At 31.8% G+C, this 18,342-nt stretch overlaps 2 protein-coding genes and 1 long non-coding RNA gene across 4 annotated transcripts; all 3 read right to left on the bottom strand.

Moving 5' to 3' along the window:
* Positions 1–293: 293 nt before the first annotated feature.
* LOC110409603 (mitochondrial pyruvate carrier 3-like) lies at positions 294–1,812 on the bottom strand. Its single transcript, XM_021419004.1, has 5 exons — positions 1,485–1,812; positions 901–1,002; positions 742–794; positions 580–653; positions 294–495 (listed from the first exon to the last, which is right to left on the bottom strand). The coding sequence occupies exons 1-5, from the start codon at positions 1,537–1,539 to the stop codon at positions 453–455; spliced, it is 327 nt and encodes a 108-aa protein (XP_021274679.1). The 5' UTR covers positions 1,540–1,812; the 3' UTR covers positions 294–452.
* A 7,261-nt stretch (positions 1,813–9,073) lies between these two features.
* On the bottom strand, positions 9,074–10,833 carry LOC110409693 (uncharacterized). Its single transcript, XR_002444598.1, has 3 exons — positions 10,622–10,833; positions 9,452–9,609; positions 9,074–9,365 (listed from the first exon to the last, which is right to left on the bottom strand). It is a non-coding gene; the product is annotated as an uncharacterized LOC110409693 (long non-coding RNA).
* A 1,841-nt stretch (positions 10,834–12,674) lies between these two features.
* LPXB (lipid-A-disaccharide synthase B) lies at positions 12,675–16,893 on the bottom strand. Of its 2 annotated transcripts, none has more exons than XM_021418219.2 (8): positions 16,565–16,893; positions 16,009–16,108; positions 15,811–15,916; positions 15,487–15,560; positions 15,172–15,250; positions 14,382–14,620; positions 13,236–13,462; positions 12,675–13,047 (listed from the first exon to the last, which is right to left on the bottom strand). In XM_021418219.2, exons 1-8 carry the CDS (start codon positions 16,798–16,800, stop codon positions 12,861–12,863), a joined length of 1,248 nt encoding a protein of 415 aa, XP_021273894.1. In that variant the 5' UTR covers positions 16,801–16,893; the 3' UTR covers positions 12,675–12,860. The 2 variants fall into 2 exon arrangements, with proteins under 2 accessions (XP_021273894.1, XP_021273893.1); XM_021418218.2 differs by having other exon boundaries at positions 15,487–15,710; positions 16,565–16,871.
* Positions 16,894–18,342: the final 1,449 nt, after the last annotated feature.

Raw genomic sequence — 18,342 nt, 5'->3', positions numbered from 1 at the left:
AATCCATGGAAGAAATGTTAGATTTTCTTATAAAAATTAAAATATGAATTCATATTATTTATTTTTTGTATTTTATCAAAATTAAATTAAAATATATGAAACGATAATATGATAGTTTATAATATGATCTAATAGTGGGTTAAACTTCAATATTACATATAGATTTAAAAATGTAAGCTTATATTAAAAATCTTAATTTTTATTATGAATAAAATCAAATTTTCTATCATCTGTAACCGTATAAAAATTTAATCCATTGAAGAGTAACAAAAAAAAATGATATTAACCATTAATCTGATTAGTATTATTTTTAATATCAAATTATAGATACATTTTTATGTTTTAAATTCTTATTATAATACATCTCGCATTAATATAAATTTATTTATAAATAGAGTCTTGCGAGAAGCCCTCTAAATTACAAGTGCAGTACTGTGATCAAATGATTCTCTTCAATATTCTTTTGCAACAGTAGATGTGTTGGTGAATTCATGCCTGCACATTTTACAATAATCCGGTCATAACTCACAACTCAGCTTACTTACTCATAGATATTTAGAATGTTAAGGTGCAACTTACTGAATTTTACGTGAAAGTTGGTAAGAAGCAGTCACAAACATGGCAAAACTAACACCGAAGAGGTTCCAATTCTTCTGCAATTCTCTCAACATGGTTTGTAATTAGGGAAATTTGACAAATTTTCATCAAGATATAGACTTTGCAATGAGCATATACACATACCGGGGTAATTACGGTGCTGTACTTCGCCCAGATGAGTCCACTGCAGGCTAGAGCTGAAAACCCCCACACAAAATAGGGAATGAAACAATTGCTACTGAAATTAACATTCTCCTTAGGCTACTCTATGACAGAGAAGAAACCAAGCAAATAGTGAGAGACCTGCTTGCTGAGGGTAAGAGACCGTTTCAGCTGGCTTTGTTGAAATGTCAACAACATTAGCAATGTTTACAGCCCATTTGAAAGTTGGTGCCCAGAAATGAACTGCAATTGTGTTTTAGGAAAAATGAAAATTGCAGTATATATGTAATCAAATTGTAAATGACTTTTTTCTTTACCAAATATTGGAAATGGTTTTGGATTATACTTAATTGTCAAAAGTCAAACAACTTTGATCTCAGTACATTCATATCCCAAATTTATTTCTATAGCATTTTATGATAACCGGGTAGAAAGATTGTGCCTTAGATATGGAGGAGACTGTCTTGTCTGTGTGATATATCTAGCAGGCAGAAAATCTTTATTTTAACTGAAATAAATAGTTGAAGTTTCGAATCTAAATGCTAAAGAAATGTACAACAAATTCAGAAAAGAGATAATCACATCTTCAAAGAGGAAGCATCAATTAATGGGTCACTGAATCAAAACTGAAATATTCAAGCAAATTATCAATAAAACTTCACTACTCAACAGTTCTAATATAACTAAGAAAAGGGTGAGTTTAGAGAGAAATGAAGGAAACAAACTGGTTTTTGGTCCTGCAGGGTGGTTGTAGAATGCCTGAAACTTGGAAAAAGCCATGAAACCTTTCTATGCGATATGGAAAGGATGAAGAGCGAGCCGGTGGAGCTAAGATCTGATTATCTGCCTCGAAGTTTATGTGTTTAACAGTTGACTTATTGACATATATTTCTGTTGATCTTAAGCGGAAATTAAGAGGCAAATTCGTAACAGAAGATGATGATGATGATGATGATTTTGATCTAAGCCTAGAGGCCAAATCAAAGAAGAGGAAGATTGACTGGAGAAGAGAGGAATCAACTAATTTCTATATTGTTCTTGAGTGGAAACTTGCATTGGATATTGTTTTAAATGATAAAGCTAAGTTTAAAAATTCGATAATTAACTCATATAGGGAATTTTTGGTTTAGCTGCCTAACCAAGGAGAAATAGATTTTAAACAAGTGGATTATTTCATTCAATAAATTTAAGCTTAGACATGTAGACTTTCAACTTTCAAGTGTTGGGATCTCAACCTAACGTTCCTCATTCATCGGCCGACGACTTTCGACGAATCTTCATCTTCTTGGCCGTATTTCTTATGTCTCACTAAGAAATTTTGAGCCTATTATATAGCACTGAAATCGTTCCTAAATAATAATTAATATATCAAAAAAATATGTAATGAAATGATAATATATTTAACGTTATTTGTTGGGTTTTGAATTCGAAGTAGAGTGTTAAGTTAAAAAGCTTCAGGAAATAAAACAAAAACTAATTATAACAAATTTAAAGAAGTGCTAGGATCACTCGTCATTTCAAAAACAAAGCCTAAAACTGGATCTGGGCCTATCAAAAAAGAATGATTATTGGCACTGAGTGTGCATATACATTTGTTTTATTTCGAATAGAAAAATTAAGGAAAAGAAAAGAAAACCAAACCATGGGGTTTTGAGATTACTAAAGATACTACTTAGTGAGCATATTCTGAAAAAACCACATAAATCACATTTCCAAGATGTGTATTAGGTCCAGTCAAAATTTTATTCCCAAATCTCTTATTCAAAGGAAAAATATATAGAGATGCAAATTACAAAAATAAGTTTTTTTAATGGGTTATTGCAAGTAGAATAATATAATATTAGGATGGTATCCATAGTTATGTTACGAAAAAAATCACGAAAAATATAAATTATATTAGAGTGAATTACAATTTTATATCTCCAAAAGAATTTGTAAAGAAAGTTATATTGTATTAATTCAAATACTCTATCCTTAATCCGTACCTCATTTTATGTCTTTTCTGTCTTTTTAATTACTAATGAATACATGTTTGGACTTAATCTTTTTATCCCTTATTTCCTCTTTTCTTCCTCCATCAGTAGATGGTTCATAAATGGTGATTTTTTGCTTGTTTGTTCCGCCAAGAAAAACATGAGCTTGTCTTTTCCTATCTTCATCGATGCAAGATAAGATTTTTCTTTTTTTTTTGGCCGTGAGAAAAGCAACATAAACCCAAATTCTACTCTCAGGATAACTAAGAAGGGATCAAATTTTACTGTGAGACCAATAAAAAGGAAAGAAAACAAAGAAAGCACCAAACCCAAATTCTGCTCTCAAGCTTAGAGATCCCTTTCTCTTCTATTCTGTTGCTTATAAATCCTAAATAAATAAATTCCTTCTTCTCACTTATCCCAATTCACCACGCCTATCTCTTCCAAACAGTTTTATTATCAGTTCATGAATCTCAAATTGGGTGGTCGTAAGGGAGATTAACAGGGAGGGATAATGATATAATTGCCTCCTACTGTCTGTTTAATTTGCAGATCCAGTTGATACCAAATTGTATCTTTTATCGCAACATCAACTAGTAAATTTTTTGCAGAAAGGCATTATCTACTTACTGATATGGAGGAACAATCATTTTGTGAGAGAAAAGAGGAAATGTGAGAAAAAAAATAAAAAGATTAAATCCAAACATGTATTAATTAGTAATTAAAAATATAGACACGTGTTACTCTGTCAAAAAAGGGCACGGACTGGCATAGAGGATTAGGATTCATATTGCATTAGTTAACTACATGAATGTATAGGTTTTGCTGATAAAAAAAAAGATAAATAGGTATTGATTAAAGATAGTTATTTACTTTGATTTCAATTACTAAAAGTTGTTCCTAAATATATGGTTTTAAAACGGAACTTAACATAAGAAGATAATAATCTTGTTAAACATCTAGTAATTTTTTTCCATTAAACATATATTGTTCAAATAAAATGAATAACATTTACAATTTGAAGGTTTCCATTTTTTGTTAGATGATGTATATCAACTTTCTAGATGCAAGACTTGTACTTAGCTAAATGTTAAGGAAATATAAACTATTACACAACTTTAAGATATATAATTCTTGTTGGTAGAGGAAAAGATGAACTGATATTAATTGAAGATAGTTATTTACTCTGATTTCAATTACCGAAAACTTGCACCTATATATATGGTTATAAAACAATACTTATCCAAAGAAAATAATAATCCTATCAAAGATTGCTAGATGTAAAATAAAATATGGGTTCTTTTCAAAAATACCCTTCATAAATAAGATGTTTTTGAAAATAGCTATCTCTATAATTTTAATTATTTTTAGGCAAGAGAAATTAATTTTAGATAAAATTACCTTTAATGAAATTAACTCATATATTTAGGTTTGCATTTCAAACCAACTTTTTCTTGTTGTACCATTCATCTCTAGAGTATTCTTTGTCTGAAAGAAAAATCTTTAAGTATTTTGAGTATTTTAGAGTAGTTTTTAATACATAAAAAAATAAACTTTTGAGCGTTTTGAGTATTTTAAGTATTTTAGAGTGATTTTTGATACATGAAGAAAAACCTTTGAGTATTTTTCGTCAAGTAGGCATATGCGTTGATTATATTGTTAAATGGAATATGGTGTGTTCTTTGAAGTTGTTGATTTTGTTAAATGAAATTCAGTTATTTTGGTGGTTTTTAAGTATTGTGTAACCGATTTTTGGGCATTGCATGATTAATTTTTAAGCATTGCGTGATTGATTTTTAGGTATTGTATGATTAATTGATATGGCATTGCATGACTGGTTGATAAGCATTGCGTGACTAGTTAATAAGACCTTGTATGACTAGTTGGTAAGGTATTGCGTGGCTATTTTTTAGGCATTGTGTGACTTAGACATTGTTTAAAAATCAGTCACGCAATACTTACAACCTAATCATGCAATACTTAAAAATCAAGTACGTAATACTCAAAAACCAGTTACATAATTATTAAAAATCGGAGATGCAATGATTAAGTCACATAATGCCTAAAAATCAGTCTCACAATACTTTAAAACCAATGACACAATGTCTAAAAATCAATAGTGAAATACTTAATAACTAATTGATTTGTTTGCTCACAATTAGGTTTAAGTTGCCAAAGTCATATAGTGTTTTAATTTACAAGTATGTCTAATCAATCTCAATCCCCCAACTTTAGGGTTTTATGAACATACACCAATAAACCTAAGAACCTAAAACACATACTTTGAGGTCATCTCTGCTCTTTGGGATAATGAAAAAGAGTTAGATGGTGAAATAGACAGTATTTAGCAAGAGAGAAATCAGGATTTAATTTTAAAATTTTTGTCTGGATGGTTGGATACAGAAAACTAAAACTATTTTAATTTGTTTGAAATTATTTAAAGGGCATTGTTGTCAAGTCATGTTAAAAATATCCTGAAAATAGTTAAAATTATAATGAATGATATATTTTGAATTGAGCCTATGAGAAAGATTATCTCTCACAATTTTCTCATAAAATATTAAGAAATGAGAGAGTATATAACCTGTATTATTGGCAAATTAAGAGAATATAGAGTAATAGTATAATATAAGGATCCCATCAATATAAAATAGTTATTAATTTCTAATAGTATTTGTCTTTTATATATAAGATGAATGATTAAAGGTTGTTAAATTCAATTGATTTGTTTATTCAATGATAATTGTGTGCTATTTATATTGAGAAATAAGTAAACTTTCTTAACTTTTTTATTTTATTCAATGAATTGGATGGATATTTATTGGAATCTAAATGTTTATATACAAAAGAGATGCCTAAGTACTATGGATTTAGGTTCATGCAGAGTAAAAGGATACAGACGAAAAATAATATTAAATTGCAGTTGATAAATATTAACTGAATCTATCCTTTAAGCATTAAAAGTTAGAAATTATTATTTTCAAGTATTTTTTACTAAACTAAATAAAAATAAAAAAATCCTTCAAATGTCAAAAACAATGCAGTTTTGACATAAGGTATACAAAAAAAAAATTAATTCAATTAAGAATAACAAGTGTCAACCAATTCATCCAGTCAGTTATCTTATTTAAAACAGTACTTATCCAAAAAAACACTAATACTATTAAAGATTGTGAAATATATAATAAAATATTAAAAAATGAGAGAGTATATAACTCGTACTATTGACAAATTAAGATAAACAGTTGTAGAATATAGAGCAATATTATAATGTAAAGATACTATCAATATAAACTAATTACTAATTTCTAGTAGTACTTGTCTTTTATATATAAAATAAATGGTTAAAAGTTATCAAATTCAGTTGATTTGTTTATTCAATGATGACTATGTGCTATGTATATTGAAAAATAAATAAATCTTCTTAACGTTTTTATTTTATTCAATGAGTTGGATGGATATTTATTAAAATTTAAACATTCATGTATAAAAAAGATATCTAGATACTATGGATTCAAGTTTATGTAGAATCAAAGGATACAGACAAAAAATGATATTAAATTACAATTAGTAAATATTAAATAAATTTATCCTTTAAGCATTAAGAGGTAGAAATTATTATTTTCAATTATTTTTTACTGAAATAAATAAAAGTAAAAAACAAAAACCCTTTAAATGTAAAAAACAACGTAATTTTGACATAAAGTGTGAAAAAAAAATTAATTCAACTGAGATGACAAGTGTCAACCTATTGACTCAATCTGTTATCTTACTTTTATATATGTTATAGATTATAGATATTATTTACAATTAATTATGGTTGAATATTTAATACTAAGTTCGAAAAATTGTCATCCTTTTTTTTGTATTTTTTTAATATGTGCTTGTAGAAATTAAATTTGCCCAATTGTTGGTTAGAAAATTTGGACTGAAATTATATAATATTTGAACAATCAATTAATGATGTGTTTTAATAGATAACTAAATTTTGATATATGCAATTGACTTATTATGTAATTAATCAAGCAATTATGTGTTTTTTTTTTCATGAAGTTACATGTACAAGTGAAAATTATAGTTACATTTAAATCACTCTTCATTTATATGATATTGCATCTGATATGAAAAATTTAAATGAAGTAAAGTAAATATTTAATAAACCAATCAATAAACAAATATAGGTTGGACAAAATCTAACATAAAGGCTTTTTTTTTTTTTGAAAAGCATTCTTAATGGATTCTTCACTTCATCAATGATTTATATAAAGCTACCCAAGCATCGCAGTAGAGATTCAAAAAGGACAATGAGCTTCAGACGCAGGTGCTTTTTTGTTTCCCTTCCCTCCTTGTCAAGTTCACCAACCCAATTGGCCAAAACCTTCAAAAGAAACCTCCTCAGAGTGCTTAATATAACACTTGTCACGCAACACATTGCCTTGCAACCATAAACCCCTCATTCGTCCCTCAATTCCTGCCCTCGTAATTGCAATGCTGAGTAGGTACATATAGTTCCTTATGAAAGCTGTAGCAAATGCACATCTAGCCTAACAAAGTAGCGGAAAGAGGTTCAAGAATATGCCCCCATTCAGCAAGTCAATTCTAAACATAGTATCTAGAGTCAAACCATACCTCTAAGTACCCCAAAGTAACGTAGATCCTTGATCTTAACCAAGTCGATCCCACCATCAAAAAGACAATTTCTCACAAAAATGGTGTCCACACATCACAACGACCTTCTCCAAGTGATCTCCCTATTTAATAGTAGGGGCTTGCTAATAGACCTCACCTTTTCTCTTTTGGTTTTTTCCTTTTTTTCATTTTGTGTTCATTTTTCTTTTTCTTTTCTTTACACTCTTCATTTTCTCTTTTTTTTCCCTTTCCTATGTCCTATACTTATTTGATATCTTTTCATTTTCTGGTTACTATAATCTCCCCATTATTTATACTAAGCTTACCCCTTTCCCTCATATCATGCTTCCCCCTAAAACCAACATTATTTTTCATTCTACATAACCCCCTTTCCCTTCATCCACAACCTTTAAAAGTACCGCACATTAAATGCATTTACAAGATTTCCACAGAATTCCCACCCTTAACTTGAATTTGCTTGGTAGCTCCCCAGAAAAGCCTCTTTCATCTCCATCCCCCCTCACTTTCACCCCCACTCCTCTCTCACCCACTTAAGCCTATTGGGGCTTGATCATGCTAGATGATCATACGGAGCGAAATTGAAGCAACTTATATCTTATGAATTATCATATAGATGATTTCAAAATGTCACTTGTTTATTTTTATATCACACGATGCTAATATGGGATGTGAAAAATATCATATAGTTATATTATTGTTTCATATTAACATGTCATACCATCATTCATATGACATGTTAACAAATTATGTTAGTGTCATATGACATAGAATGACAGGTAATATTTTGACTAAGTAAACTGTTACTTATGAGAACTTATTGGATTCAAAATAAAAATATAAAAATTTGATTGAATGTAATAAAACGTGTCATGTCATCATCCATATGACATATTAGCATGTAACGTCAACATCACGTGATATAAAATGACAAATAATATTTTGACTAAATAAATCAATTGTTATAAAAACTTATTTCATTTAAAATAAAAGTATAATGATTTAATTGAATATAATAAACTAATAACAATTTATTTAAAATTTCATAAATAATTTAAGAATTTTTTTAAAATAGTATGCAAAAAAATTAAATTAAGAAAATTGGGCTCAAGTGCACAAGGACACAAATGAGACTAAAAATTTTTAGTTAATTCGATACCTAACTGAATTAATTGATATAATTCAGTTATCAGTTAATCAATTATAACATATAGCACGATTGATTTGATTAACTAAAAATTTTAATTTAATTATTTCTGTTTTAAAAATTTTGTAATCAAATTTACCAAATCGACCATTTGCTTATCTTTATCTTTCCCTTCTTCCATATTTTCACTTTTTTCTCTTTTCTTAACTTGGTGGGTAAGTTTCCGTGATGTTTTGATTTTTAAGGTGGGCTACTTTTTACAATTTTACATAATTTTAATTTAGTTTCATGAGATTTAGAGCTAATATCTTATTTTGTCCATTAGAATGCATGCCCATTACAAATACGCTGATATGCAACTTTCTACATTTCAATATTCAGCTAATGCTCTGCATTGCAATTTGTACCAAACTTGTGGACTTGGGTGCAAAACATCTTTAACCAATTGTATTTATTTATTTATGATAGGTTACAAGACTTATGGCAATCGATCAGAATATCACATACCATGTAATTTTTTAAAAAAAAGAAGACAAAAATCGCTATGAAACAAAACAAAATAATTCTATTCCATTGAATGAATGAATGAAATGGATCTGATTGGCTACAGCCAGTACAAGAGTTTTGCTCAAGAATAGGAATAGTCGCCCATTATTTTGCAGAACAGCATATGTATGTAAAGACATGACTTATCATTATTCAAGGGCTTCTACAACCACTTCCAAACAGTTATCGACCCACTTCCATCCCCTGTGAAGAAAAGGAGAAAAGGCCCTCTATGAATCATATGAATCACTCTAACTTCTCGTTTTGGATATAACCTGCCTCTCTCTGTGAACCTGGAACACACACACAAGATAAATTTTCATTAATCAATATCCAAAAGGAACTTGTGGAGATAACAAAGCTTTTAACAAAACCTAACTGGAACATGGAGAATTGTATTCACGACAGTGTTGTCATTGCACGAGCACAACAAAACTGGTTTAGTCTCTGCATCATTCATTCCACAGAGTGCAAGCACACCCGGCATGCAAAAGCGGTTCATACTCATGCTCAACGACAGATCCATTATCACTGTTACTGCAAAGAAAGCCAACCCCAGATTAAACAAACATAACAGAGAAATGCATGCAATGCATTAATATTGACTATATAAACTGAATTGATTAATGAAAGCAACCTAAAATTCAAGCATTTTTCCCTGTCATTTACTAGTAGTAAACCAGATGCGCTTCTTTAAGCATCATAATAGGATAAAAATATGGCCTACCAATGGGGCACCTCCGCCTTGCAAAATTATGGAGCTCCCATAACCATTCAACATTTTGGAAATAAAAGAGGAACACTATGTATACTACTACTTTTTGGCTTCTTCTTGCTGTTTGTATTCCAGTCCTCATTGTTTTCTTAGTCAACCAGAGTCCTATCTGCTGCAAATTGCTCATCTCTCAGCCTCATGGGTCAAAAGCCCATCTCAGAAGTTCGGAGTTTCAAACAAATGCTAATCCTAACAATAAAGAACTCATCATTTTAACCAAGCTAAGCCTACACAATGGCCGTACATGCACCCCCACTTCACCTCTTCTCCTTTTCTCTCTTTCCTAGAGAAAAACATAAATGCATATTATTTTCCTGCTAATACGGAAGGCCTTTCGATACCTTGGGAGATTCAGTTTATAAATAATGTGCTTCTAGATTCCTTGACTCTCCTAGAAGTTTATCAATTATAAAGCATTCTGATAACAGCAGTCAATCACCCAGATGAGAAGTGACTGTTTTCCTTGTTCCTAGTTCCTAAAGAATACTTTGACTGCAAGACACGTTTAGGGTGACGCTCTTCATCCATTACTAACCATTATTGTAAACACAGATATAATAAAACTCAAGTAATTAAGCACACTGACAATGATGGTAAATATACACATAAAAGTCAAGTATTGAACACAATTAGATTACATAGCTAAAAACAAGAAGAAACACTAGAAATCAAATGGCAGCTGAGTAAGCATGGGTATGAGAAAAAGAGCCGAAATCGATCATCATCATCATCATCCTATCCGATTAATTCTTAAGAAAGGAGGAGAAAGCAAACCTGAGAGTGAGAGATAGCTAGATTTGGGGATCTTGCAAAGCCAATGACGAGAACCGGTGAAAGGGAAGCACAAAACAGAGCTTGGATTTGTTGCTGAGCGAATGCGATTTGGGAATATTTGGTGGATTTAGATGATAATTGATAGATGAATTTGGGGGTTTCACGGGCAAAGCTGCTGAGTTTATACAAACAAGCGAGCTGGTGTTTCCTACCAAAATTAGTGATACTGTAACGTACAACGGTCCGGAATCATAACCAATAGTTGGTTGACATGTGACTTCTTTGATTTTTTTCTTTTTTATTTTTCATATTTTAATGCTCAAGACATTTTTAATATTTTCTATTATATTATTTAAAATTTTGTTGGCACCTAGAAAATCAGGAGAGAGAGAAGAGAGAAGAGTTATTATGGGTTCAATAATAATAATAATTATTATTAGTAGAAAGAGTCAAATTTAAATAAAAACACAAACATATCTATAAATTTAATTTTTTATTTAAAAATATATTTTAAAAATTATTAATATAAAATTGGAACCAAATCTATTCGTGCTTGGACTTAATGTCCAATCCTAAATGGAGAAGTGTAATATAAATATTATGCTAGTTATATATCTATATATCAGTAAATTGGATTCCAGTGATATGAGAGCATCTTGGATTCATCTGAAACTTACATCGTTTGAGTAAATAAGTGGACAATTTTATTTTTATTTTTATTTTTATTTTTATTGTTAAATAATTAACAACTCCATTAACCAATAGCTTCAGAAGAAACCAAGTTCACATGCTGCTGAAGTCTTTATAAATGAGAACAGGACACAAAGACGTGATCAAAATAGAACTCAGCAGTACAGTTTATGATAGATGAATAAGAAAGCAAACAGCATGAAAGCAGGAATGCAAATGTAGAAACTCTTCCAAACAACAGAAAACAAAAAACAACAAGGAATGGAACACTGGTAAACTAAGGGTGCCAACCGAAGATCTTAGAACCATGGGAGCTTCAAAAGCTTGGAAGATGTTAATGAGTTCTGCAGCAGCATGCATGATGTTAATGTCCAACTACAATCATCTCGGACGATGCCTTCATGTCTTTGACAACCTTGAAAGTATCATCGAAATCGTCATCGTCTTCCAAATTATCGCCGCACCGTTGGCTGTCGTCCGGATGTGCACGAGCACATTCTTCAGCACTATTATCAGCTTTGCCAGCTTTAACCAAGAAGGAGCAGACCACAAGCGTCATGAAGCAGAAAACAATCATTCCTCTGGATATGGCCATTGCTTCTCTGGATGCTCAAAAGAAGTAATTAATTCTCCCTGAATCTGTACTGTTGATGGATTGTGGTGAATACAGAGTGTTCGTCTGTTTCTTTTGCGTTTGCTTATGAATGGGAATGCAACAGTGGAGATTTAAAGGAAGCTTTAGTTTACTATTATAAGGAATAATATGAGTTTGTGGCCTTGGTGATATTGTTCGAGTGAAGTTGAGCTGGTCTTAAGGTAGACTGAGCAAATTTTAAGCTTACAGTTCCAAGCATCGTAACAAGTTTAACACTTGGACTAATGCTGTTGCTTCACCATTGCAACACCCACAAAATTAGATCTATCTATCTCATCGCCCAAAATGTGGGGGAAATTTTTAAAGAGATTTATTAAGTCTTGCAACTTATACTGAAGAGTGCAGAAACCGAGTTTGAGGCAATTTCACAAAAGGAACCTAGTACCAGTGGATTTGACTATTACAACATTAGAATCAAGCTGGAGGATTTGTGCATTTTTTCCTTTGATATGTGAGAATCAGGAGATCTGATACATCATGATGTGCCCAACTCTAAACTTTAAGCCAGGGGGCAAAACGATTTTTGTAACCAAAATGAATTTATCATAATGTATTGAATCATTTAGTTGAATTAGACCTTGACGTCCCTAATTGACTCTTGGTTCAATTTTCCAATGACTTAAATAAATTTAGAAAGATGTATTTTTAATTGCTCATACAATGCAATATAAACACCAACTTAGAAAAACATTCAGTTCTAGTATAGCATTGCGTATGGCCTAAATTTGCCATAATTGTATTTACTTCACTAATCCACTGTATGGTAAAGTTTCAGCCACAGCAAAATACCAAGACAAACAAATTGTGCAGTTGGATGATGCAAGTTCATTGATTCTCATTACAATTTCAAACAATTAGCAATATTTGAACGTATGACGTTTGTTGTGCTAGCTGTCATCTCTGCGCATAGCTAAGAATGGTGGATGCTGCAATCATACTTGGAGTATAAATGGGAGGTCTCCACCTCATTCCCTGCTGTTGCAAGTTATTTACGGTTCTGTTTGAAGGGCATATAAGTTCCATGACCTTCTCAGCAGCCACAACTTGTTGCTGTTGGAGTACTATATTGTTCATTAATTCCCTGCAAAGAGTCAAATCTTCAGGTCAAGTTCACCAAGTTAAGAATCATGACGCTGCATTTTATTGACACTGAAAATATCAAAAGATGGCATTAATCTCAATACTAAAATAAACACTTTTTAAATTTTGCTCGATTACAAGTTAGAATTTGCAAAGTATAATCCATGTGTGTAGCATAAAAATTCTTACTTGAGCAAGGATGCTAGTTTTGTGGGCGTACATGCTTGAAATAGAGCTTCAGGAATAACAGGTGAATCCAGAAGGATATTGGGAAGTGAGACGTATGGTTTCTTTGCTTTGTACCGAATCACCCATTCAGTAAGGAAATGGGCTCGATACGTAACTAAACAAGGTAACCTTGCAAGCTGCAACTCCATAGCAACAGTTCCTGAAGTACATAAGGCAACTCGGCTTGCCTGCAAGAAACTAATAAAGTTACAATATAATAGCTTTCAAGTCCGTGAAATTTAAATTACTTGGGCACAAAAGCTTTCTTTCCAGGATCAAAGTCCAGATATACCTATTAACTCAGTATATCCATATTATCATTAGGTTCAGTAAACAAATAAGGCCACACCACTTCTACTATTACAATTTACATGAGTAACAATTGAAGCTATAATAGTATAAAATGCCCAAAATTCAAGTAGAAATTGAATAAGTAAATGCTTGAACCTGGAGGCAATTAATTTTACTTTTCAATATCTATAGTTGGAGTAGTCTGACGGCTAAAATCCATATAAGCCCACTCCTAATCCGGAGCTTGAAAGTTAAAACGAAGTTTACTTGCCAAAATATTAATCAATAATACACAATCTGCAATAACTAACATCAAAACTAAATCTTCTTAATAATCTCATTCAAGCCTTATTGATATTTTACAGGGAAATTAACCACCCATACAGTATCAAAAGATAATCAAAACAACAACATGAATTCCTTTGACCAGTTTTTGCAAGAAAAAAACCACCCACGTTTTATTGTACTGAATTAACTAATGATACTGGAAAGCTAAGTTACAAGAAAACATATTCTTTTTTCCTATGCATCCACCGCAATTCATAGATCAAACATAATGGAGATACTTTCAGCTCACATTCAACCAAATAAACTATTAAATTATGACAATTTTATTGAAATACAATCTGGAGTTCATGAAAGCTAAGTGACGAGGCAAAAACATGTTAAATCTTCCATTCAGTTGTGTAGTAAACTCATTCCACATGCAATCCAATATACATTACAACTGAGTACCCTTAAGTCGATGTGGTTGTGAATATCTCACTGAATCACAATCAACGATTGACATATAAAGTGAACTATGGAAGGACTTACATTGAATGCATCATATTTCAGGTGCGGGATTCCTCCTGGAATCAATATAGCAGGCACAGGCCACTTATGAATGGCTCTAGTAATGAAGTTGTCCACTAGCTGATTCGGTGCCACATGGATGACTGTCACCAACTCAGGAAAAGAGTCTTTTAAAAGTTTCATTGTGTTTGAAAAGATGGGAAGCATTCTAGTGACCTCTTGTAATCTGCTTCCAGGTAGCAAGGTAATGACTGTCGCTCCTTTAAAATTCAAGTAATTATGCATTAGGCAAGTTTTTTTTTTCAATATTGAATAAGAAAAAACAGACCATAGATAAGTATATATGCCCTGCAGAGACACACATAAACACATGCACACAAAAAAGAAATTAATATAAACAGAATCCAATTTCTGATACATTCCAGTGAACTTTTTCAGGTTTTCATTGATCCCAGCAGCTTTAAAAGAAGAACTACCACAGAATGATTATAAAAACAGTATAACCAGAGAGTTGGACCTTAGGTTAGATCATAGGTGTTGTAAATATCAGACTGGTAAAGGAAAAAAGGAAGGTGCACATTCTAGAAGTTCAGAGAGAAGGATTCATACTGATAAAAAATATAAAAGTGACACAACTTGAACTGAAAGAGTAAATCTCCAATGGAGCAACCTCCATTCTTCAGGGAGTGAATCATTCTCTAATGATAGAGTTCACTATCACCATCAAGGTAGAAATCAAAGGTTACACTATATAAGAGAAATAAAAAGCTGCTGAATTTCTATAACTTCATGATGCTCGTCTTCATATTACCTGAAGGTATGGCATATCTTTTTCGAAAATCTTCACCATTTCCTGTAATCTTCCACTCATGCAATGCGGTTTCCTTTCCCTAAACATAAATATTTCTTCTGTGTTAATGCTTAAATAACCATAAATACACATATGCTTAGGCACAAAAAAAAAAAACTCTTATAAAATAAAAACTATTTTGAAGAAAAATGATAGGGATAAAAGCTTGAACTGTCAATAAAGTTTAGGAAACTGAACTAACCCACAAGTACAACATTTTATAAGAAGATGAAATGATACCAATACACATCACAACAGTGGAAGATGAAATGATACCATGTTTAGTTCTAAAACATCTTCCAGAATGGGGTGACCAACAAAGGTTGCAGCCAGTCCTTTTGATTGACAACCTGCTTCCTCATTCGGAAGTATACACAACACATGATCCACAAATTCAGTTAGGCCTTTGAGTCTTTCTGCACCCCCTTTCCATGCCCAGAATGATGGTGATACATAATGAAAGTGTACTGGACCATCTAGCCCTTGCTGATTGTATCTAGCTGCAAAAAGCATTCCCTATGTTCCGGCCTCATATTATTGTACAGGCAATATGTAAATATGTAAATATTGATCCTAACTCCAAGAGGTTGGTAATATTACCCCGTAACTGCTTAAGGAGACGGAAAGAGAATCCCTTGGAGTCCACTGTCACAACCACATGAGGCTGGAACATGAATGCAGCCTCCACAGTTTCCTTCAACTTTACCTGAGATTTCATTAAATCCCAAAGGTCCATCCATTATTTCATTGCATAGTCTTATAGTAGAGGTTCAATTACATTGGTTTCAAACTACTTACTCTGAAATTATAGAGGTGTGGCAATAACTCCCAGATCCCCATTACCGCAATATTGTCCATGGGAAACAAAGTTTTCAAACCTTGCTTGGACATCATGGACCTTATAGATACAGAGGCATTGCTTTAGAATAAACCCCATCAGAATTCAAATTACTTGCATCAAAGTAATTGTGCCAACTTACCTAGTTACTTCATATAAGGACATACTCTTTTTTTTCAATTTTCTTTATTATCTTACTAAAACCGATACAAAGGATTAAACAATTTAAACACCTTTCGTGAGTCATTCACATGCTCCCTTTCCTTTTAAATTCTTTTATAACTCGCTTCCTTAGAGTACAAAATAGATTAAACCCCATACGTATATTTTTTATCAAGCTAAAGCTAAAAGTACAAAGACTCGTGGCCTTGAGCTTCATAATGGCAATCAGAAGTAATTCTCTTCCATTAGCATATGACTTCCGAGTTGTAGTTTAAAGTTCTAGCAGTTGGAGGTTATAAAAGAAACTATACCAGGAAAAATGTAAAGGTAATAATAAATAGCTAAAATGCTTACCCGCCTACACCAGAGAAACGGATAGGAACAGGAGAGAGCTTCTTTAAGGAAGCCATAAGACGCGAACCAATGGTATCTCCACTAACCTCTCCTGCAACAATGAATATTCTTAGCTCCTCTTCTTTGGCCGCTCTGCCAATTACGGATCTGCTTGAAACCCATAAATATTTCCTCGATGGGCTCTTCAAACAAATACTACTCTTTATTTTCATACACCGAATCGCTGCCAACAACATCGCTATCTTCTGTATCAGAAGCGTTTTTCTATTATGAAAAGAGTTGCGAAGACATGCCACGGAAGCAGAAGGGCAGTGCAGGCTGCAGCACTCTTCGGCAGTACATTAAAATGAGAACGGACAAACAGCGATCTTTGGGCCGACAAGGCTGATGTATAACTCAAACATGGACTCACGGCCCTGGTCCTGGAGAATATTAAAACTTAATATAGCAACCATCAAGCAAGGTAAGTCGAAAAATATGACAACTGAGGCGAATATAAGTTGGGCTTTGCAAGTCGATATGGGCCGCCCATCCCATGAAGTCATGAACAGGGAAAAACCCGACAAAAGCTGAGTAGCTGATTGAATTGAAGTGAAAGAAGTGAAAACTCAGAACATGGAATAAATATTTCAAATTAAAAAATGTTGTCACAACTGTAGTTTCACACGGTACATGGTTGGGCACCAAAGGCAGCCTTTTTCTTTCTTGAGGAGCATTTAATGCATTAGACATCTTAATTTAGTCTGTCATAGTCCCAGTCCCAACCAGGGCCTTAAATATTTGCAACTGCCTCATGTCTCTCTCTAAAGTCTAAACAGTACACAGAAAAGTTTGCAGATTTCTACTTCTTCTTTCTCTTTTCTTGAGGAAGACAACTGACAAATATGCATAACTTCTGTTTTGGGTTTTTAACCGAGTGACCAAATGGTGGGTTCGAACTGAATAGATTGATATTTTATTAAAAATTGATCAAATAGATTGAATTTAAGAATATGGATTAAAAGAATCAAAATTTTGTTATTTGTGTCTTTTGTAAATTATAATATTTAAATTTATAAATTTTATTTATAATTATTAAATATACAAATAATCAAAAGATAAATAAATTAATGCAAACCAGCATAAACAAAAAAAAATTAAACATACATAAATCATAATATTCAACTAAGTAATACATATATATAATATTAAGTTTGATTTTTCGATAATTTAATTTGATAATTTTTTATCGACAAATAACAGAATAACTGAATTTTATTTAAATCGATCACATCATTCGATTTGACCTATTTTGATTCATCCTTAGTTTTCAGTTACTTATCCTTGGATAACAACACATCCACGTCACCATCTATATGAAAACCAAATTTTTAGACATCACTTATTTCTACTTTATAGTACTGAAGTTTTTAGATCAAAAATTGAATGGATCAATCAAACCAAATTGCTTTACCTAAATTTCATTTAAATCGGTTGGATCATTCAATTCGACCCATTTTTCCTCACCTTTAGTTTTCAGCTACCTACCATTGGACATCAACACAACTGTGTCACCATCTATATCCAAACTAGATTTTTAAATGTCACTTATTTCTACTTTATAGAATTAAAATTTTTGGATCAAAAACCAAATAGACCAATCAAATTAAATTATTTTATCCAAATTTCATTTAAATTGATCATATCATTCAATTCGACCCATTTTTACTCAACTCTAGTATCCAGCAACTTACCGTTAGACATCAACGGAGCTGTCTCACCATTTATATCCAAACAGA

The sequence above is a fragment of the Theobroma umbraticum genome, unplaced genomic scaffold (genome assembly GCF_002168275.2).
Source record: "Theobroma umbraticum cultivar Fairchild unplaced genomic scaffold, ASM216827v3 scaffold_44.0, whole genome shotgun sequence".
Lineage (NCBI taxonomy): Eukaryota > Viridiplantae > Streptophyta > Magnoliopsida > Malvales > Malvaceae > Theobroma > Theobroma umbraticum.
The sequence above is the reverse complement of the archived record's forward strand: the minus strand, read 5'-3'. Positions and strand labels throughout refer to the sequence as shown.